We start from the raw sequence: 12,954 nt of genomic DNA, 5'->3' as shown, positions 1-12,954 counted from the left end.
TAATCTCTATTATTTAGGAGGTGACTGTGTGAGTATCAAGATTTATGTTCTAATCTAATAATAGGAGAGATACAATCACTAATATGAAGTAATATTTACTAGACAACTACTTCAGATGTTTAGACGGATTCAGTAGTGCTAGAGGAATGGTTCTTTCAGTTATAAAATCGTATAACCGACAGATAATTAAAAAATGTAAAGGACCTTGGTTTTGGCCCTACTATAGCATAAGTTATGACTTTTTTTGTTAGCTTACTCAGATGAACTTAATAGACATACATACGAATGGACAGGAAGCAGAAGTCTGTAGTGTCCTAGATTAATTTGGTTAGATGATTACAAACAATTTTGCTAGCTCTACTGTAGTCAAAGTTAGATTTTTATTGCTAACTTACTTAGACAGACATAATGAAATAACAATGACAAGATGCGGACGTCCATAGTGTATATTTATTTTGCTTGGTTAGACGATTTTATAATTGTTAAAACTATTATTCTAGTTATACTAGGGCCAAAGTTTGAGTTATTTTTGCTCTCTTAGACGGAAGGACAGACAATTTTTAAATAGTTTTTAAAAATATTTAACTCAACAGGTTTGGAATTGTTTCAAAGTTCTGGAATATATTTATTTTGAGTAAAAAGCTTCCCTTACTTCTAATTCGCTATTTTAGTATTCTTTCACTTTCTGAAACTTAAATACGCTACAACTCCCTTTATGGTGAACCAAACTTATTACTTTTGGGCTTTCTACTGTACTAATATAATCTTCAGCTGATTACTTATTTAAATTTCAGGTTTGGGCCTGATGCCACTATAGGAATATCAAATATCTATAATTATATAACAGCATAGAATAATGTATAGTGAAAAAGAGAAGAACTCTTGTCAGATTTGTGGCAAAACATTTAATACAGCTTACCATAGAGACATTCATATGAGAACACATACAGGTGAGAAACCATATTCATGTGAAATATGTGGGAAATTATTCTCACGATTAGATCATAAAAATAGACATATGAAATTACATACAAGAGAGAAACCATATTCATGTAATGTTTGTAGTAAATTATTCTCACAAGTAAATAGTAAAGAAAGACACATGAGAACACATACTGGTGAGAAACCATACTCCTGTGAAATATGTAGAAAATCATTCTCGGATAAAAGCAATAAAGAGAAACATATGAAAACTCATACTGGAGAGAAACCATATTCATGTGAAATTTGTGAGAAATCATTTACTCAATCTCAGCATAAAGATTCACATATGAAAACCCATACTGGAGAGAAACCATATTCATGTGATATATGTGGAAAATTATTTTCTCTATCTCATCATAAAGATAAGCATATGAGAACACATACATGAGAGAAACCATATTCCTGTAATATATGTGAGAAATCATTCACCACAGCTCAAAGTAAAGAGAGACATATGAGAATACATTCTGGTGAGAAACCATATTCATGTGATATATGTGGAAAATTATTTTCTCTATCTCATCATAAAGATAAGCATACGAGAACACATACAGGAGAGAAGCCATATTCATGTGGTATTTGTGGAAAAGCGTTTACTGCTTCAAGCAGCAGAAATAAACATGCTAAGACTCATGAAGTACATACTAGTGAGAATTATGTAGTTGTTAGTGACAACAATATTGATATTAGTGACAACAATATTGCTATTAGTGACAACAATATTGATATTAGTGACAAAATTAGTGTTAATCCTGAATTTGAAGAAGTATTTATAAAGGAAGAGGACAAAACTAATATTTCTCAAGTGAAAACAGAAAATGCTAAAATGCAAGTTGAAGAAGAAGATTTGGTGAAAAAATATTGGGAAGAATTTACCTCAGATTTGCCTTAGTACCTAGTTAGTATAGACATTTTAATCAAGTAAATACTGTTAATTCAGTGTGTTATCAATATCAATGTTCTATTTTTGCCATATTCTAATTTTACTAGATTTATTGCTATATAAGTAAAGTACCTAGATACTAACAATACTGCAGAACTTTTTCACTTTTATGATGCTTATTAATAGTTTAAGGATAATGACATTAATTAGATTATTGAAAATCTAAAAACATAATACATTGTATCAGATATTGTAGATATTGTAATAGTTGATAATTTTTCATATAAAATATCTTATTAACTTTTATTTACCTTTTTTATCATTTTCTCTTTTTTTATTATTCTTATATAACCTACCTGTATATATACTTCTATTTTGTTTTAAATGTTTTAAGCTATATTATCTTGATATATTTATTCTTGTTATAATTTATAATATTGTTATCAATCAGTCAAACAGTCTGTAAATTAACCTGTCTATCTGTACAGTAAGACCCTCAAAAAAGTTTTATGCTTTTTAAGGGTTTACAAAAAAATGATTAGTTTTATTTAGGTTCTTAATTAAACCTACATATAAATTCAATTCATTTTAAATCATGAAACATGAAAACCTTTTTTTTAAATAAAAATAAGTACATATCAATTAAATGACAAGAAAAATGGTATGCCACGAATTTCTAAAAAAATTATTAAATATCAGGTTCTTCAAGTTTGAATATTTTTAATATGATACTGAATATATATTTTCTTTTCAGATTCAAAATAGAAAATGAAATGATATGAAAGAGAAGAATAAGAGCTGTAACTCATGTTTATAAATCCAGGTGATATATTAACAATTTCAAAAACCTTTGTATAGAAAGACCACAGAGGTTGACAAGAATTAGTTGGAATATTATCCTTCAAATTTTATATTTATAGAGTTAGAGAATCATTTTTGAAGCTGTGACCATAACTAAAAGGAGTAAAAACTTCATTCTTACACACTTTTGTACCATGGCTAAAATTATTGTCAAAATCTCATCAAAAACTTTGCTCAGGATGCTTTTATAATCTAATACAGTATTTTGAAAAGTAAATCAGAGAACTTCAATTAATATTAAGTTTTTATCCAGAGATAACTTCAATTTTAATTATCATTGTAAATAAGCACATTTCTTATAAGAATGTCGGTTTTGCTGGCCAAAAAATTGAAAATTAGGAAAATGATAATTATAATTTTCTAACATTGTCTCTAAACATCCATTAATTATTTTTCTTTATCAAATTTTCAAGACAACACCTAAAGGTCATTTTTAAATCTTACTTAATATAATTTTATAGTAAAATAATGTAAATCCGAATACTAAATAATAAGTAAATGAAAATCATTATCAAATATTTTTGAATATACTACTTTAATTTTTTCAGGCTGCTGAGGAAATATTATTTGTTGTGCCAGTCAGAACTTGGACCTCTAAAGAGTTTCAGATAAAGATCATAACATACAGGTAAGTAGTTTTAGAACCGTTGTAATGTGGTAGGGGTGAAGCAGTTTAACCCTACTGAGCGAGTTCGATTCAAACGAGCCCCTAGCCTTAAAGATTCTATCAATAAATAACTAAAAGTAGTTACTGCTTAAAAGATATATTTGAACTGAAGCATTACAATAGATATACAGGTTTATATAGCAAATAGAAGTATAATAACAGATTATGAGGGATAGCTGGTGAGGGGTTCCTTTGAGCTGGGGCTGTGTCCACAGGCGCAAAGGTAGGAGGGAAGGCTGCCTCCTTGGGGTAGGCAGGTGATGGCAGAGAAAAGGGAAGGTCCGGCTGCGGAAAGGGGGAGGGGGTAATCCCCTCCCCATGCCCAGGTGGCCATTGTATTCCATAGCAATGGGTTGGGTGTGACTGCTTATCAAACTGATCGTCTTTTGATAGCGTGTCTAAAGTTGATGGGTGGAGTTTTTACACCTGCATTTGCCGGGAGTCCCAGAGCGTAGTATACTCTAGAAAAGGCTTGTCCGTATGATGCCTCCTACCACAGTAAATCTATAATTCATTTTTGCAGGATCTGTATTAATTTAGCTTCTCTAACATTGAATAGAAAATTATAATTCTTATTTTTAAAATAGTTATGAATTTGTTATTACTAAATTAATAATAATATCAGGCATAAGACTCACTTATAGTACTTCAATATATGATTTACCATTATTTAGTACTAGAGTTTGCTCGATATCACTATCTCCCTATTGGCTAGTTTTCTATATGCATATCTATTTCTCAATAAATCTATTTTCCTCACCCGGCATTACTATTTAAAGAAAGTAAATATTTAATAATTTAAATGATTTTAAAAAGATTTTTTAAATTATATTTTTTTCTTTACAATACCATCACCAAAGGGTTAATATGATTACTACAATTTTAGTTTAATATTTGAACACACAAAGTGTCGCCACAATCGAATTCTTTTAAAACAGAGTTTTCTTAAATTTATTATATTATAAATTTAAATTTTCTTTTTCATGATTAGAAATTAAATACTTCAATATACTGTAAATAGCAACATGAAATGAAAAAAATGAATTTATTTTTAATAGAGTAAAATAATGGGTCTTATCGTTCTGGCCAATGGGATTTTATTATGGATTATTGGAGCACTATAAGTTTTAAACATATATTTCTTGGAAGACTTGAGCTCATTTATAGACATTTATTTCCTATATAGATCTGACATGGATCTTGATGCAATACAGCAGGCCGTTTTGTACATGTTAAAAATTAGAAGATTTCATTAAATAAAAGTAATCGCAAATATACTTAGTAGATAACAGGTGTCCTCTTTAATACCATTCAAATAAACATTATGATATTTAAGAATAGAAAGAATTATTTAGTATATACCTACTTATTTGAAATTACATAAGTTTACTATTTCAGATTTGTGACTGATGCCACTGTAGGAATATCAAATATCTATAATTATATAACAGCATAGAATAATGGATAGTGAAAAAGAGAAGAACTCTTGTCAGATTTGTGGCAAAACATTTAGTACAGCTAGTAATAGAGACATTCATTTGAGAATACATACGGGAGAGAAACCATATTCATGTGATATTTGTGGCAATACATTCAGTAGAGCTTACCATAGAGACATTCATATGAGAACACATACTGGTGAGAAACCATATTCATGTGAAATATGTAATAAAACATTTACTCAATCAAACAATAAAGAAAGTCATATGAGAACACATACGGGAGAGAAACCATATTCATGTCAAATATGTGCTAAATCATTCACCACAGCTCATCATAAAAATAGACATATGAAAACACATACCGGTGAGAAACCATATTCATGTGAAATATGTGGTAAGTTATTCTCAGAATTAAGCAAAAAAAATAGACATATGAGAACACACACGGGAGAGAAACCATATTCATGTAATATATGTGCTAAATCATTCACCACAGCTCATCATAAAAATAGACATATGAAAACACATACTGGTGAAAAACCATATTCTTGCCAAATTTGCGGTAAATCTTTCTCACAGTCTGGTGATAAAGACAGACATATGAGAATACATACAGGGGAGAAACCTTATTCATGTAATATATGTGAGAAATCATTCACAACATCTCAAAGTAAAGATTTACATATGAAAAATCATACTGGAGACAAACCATATTCATGTAATATATGTGAGAAAACGTTCTCACAATCAAACAGTAGAGACATTCATATGAGAACACATACAGGAGAGAAGCCATATTCATGTGATGTTTGTGGTAAATCATTTTCAGTGAAAGTAAATAGAGACACTCATATGAGTAAACATAGTGGGGAGAAACCATTTTCATGTGATATATGTGAAAAATCATTTTCACTAAAAGGAAATAGAGACAGACACATGAAGAAACATACTGGAAAGAATCTAGATACATCTGACAAGTTTAGTAAATCATTCCTAGATGTTAATAAACATAAAACTGTACATAAGGACAACTACAATGGTCTACTATCAACAATGAAACCTGTTTGTGTCAAGCTAAGGAAACTTTCACCTATAGAAATAAAATCATTGTCTGAAATAAATAACGAAACCAGTCTTGATTATATTAGTGAAAAAGAAACTCTTAATAAAGATCCTCTCACAATTCAGATAGATGGAACAACTAAAACTGTTGTAGAGGAAACTATAGAGAAAGATCTTGATCCTATAAACATGATATGTGAAGATATAAATGAAGTAGATGAACCTGTTTACAATGATGAAGCTCTTAATATCATGAATGTAAAAGAAGAAATTAAGGAAGCAGAAACTCTTGCTAAAGATTCTCTTTCTATAAAAGAGGAACCTACTTTCATTGACAAACGAGGTCCGAAATCAAAGGAAGATGACGCATATAATGTTTCCGAAGCAAAACTAGAGAATGCTGAAATAGAAGTTGAAGAAGAAGATTTGGTGAAAAAATATTGGGAAGAATTTACCTCAGATTTACCTCAAACTAAGGAAGAAGAAACTCTTGCTAATGATTCTCTCCCTATTAAAGAGGAGCCTGCTTTCATTGAAAAAGACGATGCAGATGTAAATGTAAAAGAAGAAGAAACTGGTGATTATCTCTATGATAGTGACAATATTGATCATTCAGAGCTTTTTGAAAATATTAATCAAATTGACATTAAAGACTTTAAACTTGAAGAACCTGATGTTTAGTTCCTAATCTTATGCAAACCACCTATATATACATCTTAATTAATTTCTTTTAAATTCTTATATATTATTATAACCATCATTTAATGATTTGTAAAACAACCCGTCTGTCTGTAAATGGTATGGGGACATTTTGTCTGTTATCAAAGATAGACTGCTTGACTTTTTTAGTGAAGATTCACTATACTATTATGGAATTAGTATATAAATTACTTGGTTTGTCAGTATTGCTTAAAGATTGATCTCCGTAGGATTAATTTAGTTAACTGCTAACCATTCAAGACAGTCTCTCATATATTCTTTATTTAATTTAAAATCTATTATTATTAAATGTATTTTTTGTTATCAAGCACTAAATGATTTTTGGCTTTAAAGGCACCTTCTTTAATTGATTATTTTTTTATCTTAAAAATTTTATTATAATAGAAAGCTTTTTATGCCTTACAATCAATAATTTTGTGATTTAAATATTTATTTTATGCATTTACATATATACCATTATCTTATTTACTGATTTTAAAGAAATAGTACCATGAATGTTATTTAACAATTTATGGTAGATATCTAGTTAGGTGATCCTTAGTTTCTTAAGTTTTTTTTCTTCAAAAACTACATAGGATAAAACTAAAACTGTTAAAGAAAAGCAGAAATTTTCATGGAATCACTAATTTAAATTAACTTTGTGGAACCCTGCTTACAATATCTTTGTTTTGCTTTTACAAACTTATATTTTTTGCAAACTTCCCTTGTATTTTATTATGTACAGAATATACTTATAAATTAAAATTATTTATTTTCAGATAATGAAATGGAATGGAATAAATGTGGAGAATAAATAAGAACTGTGGATAAAATGGAAAAATAGAGGTGAGCAGAATATTTTTATTGTTTTTACAAAAAAAAGGAATATGAATTTCTAGTAACAAAGCTTCTATATAATTTACTTTGTCAGTTGCTATGGGTGAAATGAAATTTACTTAGCTGCTATTAAAGCTAGACTTCTGATTTTTCTTGTCAACATTCCCATCATCTTGGGGCATAATTTAGTATTTATTGATAATATTTACTCCATGCCAGACATACCTATGTATTTGTAATATATGTTCTTTGTGTATTCTCAGTTTAGTTGTTCCACAATATTACAGACTACCAACCCTTTGATAGAATGATTACTCCAAATATAAATGTTATGTATATGGACCAAGATATAAGCTTTACCGCAGATATTTCTTAATATGTGAATTTTTATATTCTCCTGAAAAAGCAACCATAACCCCCTTATAATGAACCCCTGCATATCAGCGACTGTGGCTCAACATGTAGCGCATCCGCTCGTTGTCGGGAAGTTGAAAGGTTCAAATCTCTGTCGGACACAATGTGATAACTAAAGACGTTAAAAATGGTTCCCACTGCTGGAGTAAGAGTAGGGGGAATGCCTTGGCCAAAAAACTGATGCAACTCACTATGCACAGTTAGGACTTCTCAGACAAAGGTTGTGCAATCAAAGGGTTGGTTGTCTTATGGGCAAATGGACGCTTTACACCGCAATCATAGGGCTTAGGGCTAACAACCTTATCCACTATCCATAAATAAAGCCACATTGTTACAGAAACACTGACAAATTGTCAGCAACTAATACTACCCCTGTGAAGTGAAAACGGCTTGCACAACTACCACTAAGTACTTTAAATCTTGACCTGTATTAATATAATCTTCAACTGATTACTTTTTAAAATTTTGAATTTAAACTGCAATGGATTTTTCTTTCTGCAAATTTAGCAATGATTTTTTTTCTTGCATGGTAGTTCATAGATTCCACGCCTTCTGCTAAATCCAATTTCTGTGCTACATCCATCATTTTGAAACAAAAACAACTTTTTTATATTAAATTAATTATTTCAGGGTATATATTGTTGGTTGTAGCAGTCAGAATTGAGGTCTCAGCAAAAGTTTTTCTTTATTTATCTCCTGTGGTAAGTACCTATTGTTATTAGAGTTCCATTTATAATGATAAATTTCTGATTCTATAATTTGACAGTATTTCTCTTTTCATTAATGACTTTACAGAAAATTTAGATTCTCAAAATTTAAAGTTACTAGGTAGCTATTAGCTAAATGTGTGAAAAATAATCTTATTCAACATTGAACTGTGTTCTTATGTATAGCAATGAGATACAACCATAAGATTATGATTATTGATTTCTTATTATTAAATTATTTGAAATTGGGAAGCAGACTCACTTATAACTCTGCGGTATATTACTTACCATTACCCTGATAACCTCGGGTGAGGTGGTGATCTTCCTGGGCTGCACAGCCAACTTGATGATCACCAAGGCCAGACTCTAGGTCCGTCACCTCATACCTCATCTTCTCCACCTTCCCCGCTCTCTCTCTCTCTCTCTCTCTCTCTCTCTCTCTCTCCTCCTCTCTCAATAGAGCTTACAGTATATACAGTATTTACCTAAAAATAAGTGTGTATATATATTTACATTATGGTTGCTAATACTTATTCAAAGTAGCTAAATCTTTTGGTTTTCTTGAAGAATTTTACTAAATCCCTCAGATTGAGTTCCCAAAAGTGTTTAGCTAATATAATGTTATTACCGAAGATGTTTGCCCTTATTTGATTGTATTTGGGACAATCTCCTAAGATGTGTTCAATAGATTCAATGGGGTCATTGCAATGTTCACATGCTTTTGTGTCAGCAAACCCCATTTCTTTAAGGTGTTTGTTAACACATGCATGTCCTGTTAGAATTTGAGTTATGTACATGACATCTCTTCTTGTCCAATTTTGGATAAAATTCCAGGCTTTATTACGTATGCTGGGTAGCATCATTTTTGTCTGCCTGCAGTCTGATTTTTTCTTTCTGGTTCGCCATTTTTTCTGATGTTCTCTTAGTCCCCATTCCTTAATAGTAGAATTAATGTACGTTAGCGACACAGGTAAGTATGGTTCTGGCCTGGTCCTATGGCTGTCGCCTCCATAGGAACCTAGCTTGGCAAGTCTGTCCGCCACCTCGTTGCCAAGGTGGCCGACATGACTTGGTATCCAGTTTACATTAACAACATTATCTCTGCTAAGAATATTAAGAGCTTTCTTTGCATTAAGAACACTCTTGTTGACCACTGTGAAGTTACTTACTGCCATAATGGCGGCCTGACTGTCAACAAAAAAGTTGATAGTGTTGTCCGAAATATTGAGTTGAATAAGTTTTGCCGCGGCTTGTTCCAGTGCTGATAATTCAGCTTGGAAAACAGTGGCGAGCTTACCTAGATGATCAAAGTTTTGTGCCTTGATATCTGTTGTACCTTTACAAATGTAACCATAACCGCTACCTGCTCCTGTTTTGGAACCATCGGTGAATACATTTATTGTATTTGGGGTTCTGGGTTTCATATGAACTTTAATACTTTCCATTTCTGTCCTGGATTTAATGATTGTGTTAAAATCACAGGTCTCCCTCTCTTTAAGAAGAAGTTTGTCCGTTGGCATTGAAATATCTTGTATTTCTTTGCTTAATTCAGTTACAATAACTGAATGATTATACTTACTATGGGTTTCTCCAGGTTTATGTTTCCAGTTTCCATTCCTTACTAACCTGATGTAGCTTTTTAGGGCCACTTCCTTGAGATGAATCTCAATGGGTCTGATGTCTAGGATGGTCTCCATTGATTCTGACCCTGTGGTGCACATTGCACTAAGGGTGAGGCGGCAACCTTGTCTTTGAACTTTTTCAAGTTTACAAAACTTACTTTTTTCTATGGCAACCTTTAGCCATACAACACTTGCATAGGATAATATAGGCCTAATAAGGCTGATATAAATCCAGCGACATACCTTAGGTTTAAGTCCCCAGTTTCTGCCAATGGTTGACCTGCACATGGCCAGAGTCTTGGTGGCCTTGTTTGTGATGTTCTCAATGTGTTTACACCAGGTCAGTTTACTGTCTAGGGTGACACCTAAATACTTAAAATGTTGTACCACCTCTATTTGTTCACCTTGTAAGAACAATATGGGGTTTCTGTACTTTCTTTTCAGTGTGAAAACCATTACCTTGGTTTTTTGGCCACTGAAACTGAGGCCGCTGTCTGTGGCCCATTTTTCTAAAATTTTTATGTCTTGCCTGAGTCTGCACTCTATGGTGCTCATGTCAATACCTGATATGATATCTACAATATCATCTGCAAAACAGTTTATAAGACTGGGATGTACCTGTGGGAACCTGTCCAGAAGGTCATCTGGCTCCAGGTTCCAGAAAATGATACTTAAAATACCTCCTTGGGGAGTGCCTCTAGTTGGTACCTTCATTACTGTTTCTACATTTAAGGTTGCAAAACATTCTCTGTGTACTAACATGTATTCAGACCAGCGTACTATACCTGGATCAATACCTTTTCTTTCCATGTTTTTGAGAATACTCTCAATACTTGCCTTTGAAAAAGCAGCGTCTATGTCTAGAAATAGAGCAACTGCAAATTCTTTTTTCTCCAAGGCTTTTTCAACCTTGTGAACTAGAGAGTGCAAAGCATCCTCTGTACCTTTACCTTCCTGGTATGAGAAGAGATTCTGGTGAAGTTTGTTGTACTTGAAGGTTGTCTTGTTAAGGTGCCAGAAAATGATACGTTCTAGTCCCTTTAACAAGAAGGATGTAAGACTGATGGGTCTGACCGACTTGGGGTCACTAAGATCTACTTTACCTGGTTTACTGATGAAGACAATTTTTACCTTTAGCCATGCCTTTGGGATAATTCCCGTTTGGAGGCTTTTTCTGTAGATACTAACTACCTTTTGTACTATAATGTCTATACCTTGCTGTAGCATGGCTGGGTAAATCCCATCTGGCCCACAACTTTTATATGGTTTAAAAGATTTAAAAGCTGCTTTAACCGATTGGGTATTTATTACCTTGTTGACATCTAGATTACTTGGTTCATATGTTCTTGGAATATGATCTATATTTACCTCACTGTCTGGAAAGTGTGTGTCCAATAACAGTTTTAGAGTTTCCTCAGGTGTCTCTGTATATGATCCATCTGGTTTTTTATATGTACCAAACATTTGTTTCTTACCTTGTTTTAATGTTTTCTGTAATCTGGCTGCAGAGGTCAGATCTTCTAATTCTGTGCAAAATTTTTGCCAACCTTCCTCCTTTGCCTTCCTAATTTTGTACTTATAATCCCTTTTAAAGGAATTATGCTCCTCCTGGTTTTCCGGTGTTTTATACCTGTTACACTTTATCCTAGTGGAATGGACCCTTTTTTGGAGTATGGTAAGGTCTTTGTTCCACCAGGGTGGCTTTTTATTTTTTTTGAATTTAAGTACCTTGCTGCTACTTAAATAAGACTTAATTATAGCTTCTTCAAGCTCTGTGGCCATTGTATCAATGTCCTCGTTACCTGTGTCCTGAAAATTTTCCTTTAAATCCTTTTTAAAAGTTGACCAATTAGTTTTTTTAATATTCCTGTAGGTATCATTAGGGTTATCTGCATGTTCAAGAATGAGGTCAAACTCTATTCTGTTGTGATCAGAGAGAGTGACATCATTGCTGACATGCCAATTTTCAATGTTGTCCACAATGTTATTACTACATAAGGTTATATCTATAACTTGTTCCCTCCTAATATCATTAAAAGTTGGTTTATTACCTTTATTTACAATATGTAGTTGTGTCCCCAGGATCCAGTCCAAAAGTGCTGTCCCCCGGGGGTTGTTGTCTGAGGAGCCCCAGACTTGGTTCCAGCTGTTGGCATCAGATCCTATAATGATACCCCAACCCTTTACCCTACAATGATCCACCAACTTAATTAGTAAATCACTGGGGGGCGGGGATGGACTATCATATGGTAAATAGACAGAACAATAGATGTTAATATTATTGTTTTGTTTGACCCCAACTGCTACCATGTCCTCATTTGAGAATTGGTTTATAAGCCACGCATCAATTTCTTTACTTACAACGATACACGCACGGAGTTTGCTGTTGTTAGTACCAACAAAGAGTTTTAAATCCTTTGAAAAACCTTGTACTTTAAAGTTTCTTGCATTAAAATAAGGCTCCTGAATGAGAGAAATGGAGCCAGAGTATTTAATATGCGATTTACTAGTGTTATGATTTCTATGTAAAAATTGATCATGTGTAGTCATAGCCGTCACACAGTGATGGAGATTTAACTGTGAGATTTTTATGGCTACACTTGACCTATCCCTACGCCTATTATTGAAAATTAAATTTTTACCTATTCACCATTTTCCATGGAAGATTCCTCCTGGGTTCCTGCCTGATTCTGGCCGTTGGTATCCTGTTCTATGTCCATGTCCCTTATGTCATCCTGCAGCTTGGTATCAGCCAGGAGATCCTCGAGGCTGGTGG

The 12,954-nt window shown here is 32.5% G+C and overlaps 1 protein-coding gene and 1 pseudogene across 1 annotated transcript; both read left to right on the top strand.

The window, feature by feature from the left end:
• The first annotated feature begins 809 nt into the window (after positions 1 to 809).
• On the top strand, positions 810 to 2,052 carry LOC145333930 (uncharacterized; annotated as a pseudogene).
• Positions 2,053 to 2,614: 562 nt separating this feature from the next.
• LOC145334428 (uncharacterized) lies at positions 2,615 to 6,580 on the top strand. The gene is made up of 3 exons (XM_080179883.1): positions 2,615 to 2,690; positions 3,277 to 3,356; positions 4,794 to 6,580. The coding sequence occupies exon 3, from the start codon at positions 4,856 to 4,858 to the stop codon at positions 6,578 to 6,580; it is 1,725 nt and encodes a 574-aa protein (XP_080036009.1). The 5' UTR covers positions 2,615 to 2,690; positions 3,277 to 3,356; positions 4,794 to 4,855.
• The last annotated feature ends 6,374 nt before the right edge of the window (positions 6,581 to 12,954 follow it).

Source organism: Acartia tonsa, chromosome 12, assembly GCF_053477335.1.
Source record: "Acartia tonsa isolate MP-2025a chromosome 12, ASM5347733v1, whole genome shotgun sequence".
Lineage (NCBI taxonomy): Eukaryota > Metazoa > Arthropoda > Copepoda > Calanoida > Acartiidae > Acartia > Acartia tonsa.
The sequence above is the reverse complement of the archived record's forward strand: the minus strand, read 5'-3'. Positions and strand labels throughout refer to the sequence as shown.

What these genes read in the sequence shown, in the direction of transcription:
- LOC145334428 (XM_080179883.1), top strand. Translation starts at nt 4,856, where the DNA reads ATGGATAGTGAAAAAGAGAAGAACTCTTGTCAGATTTGTGGCAAAACA.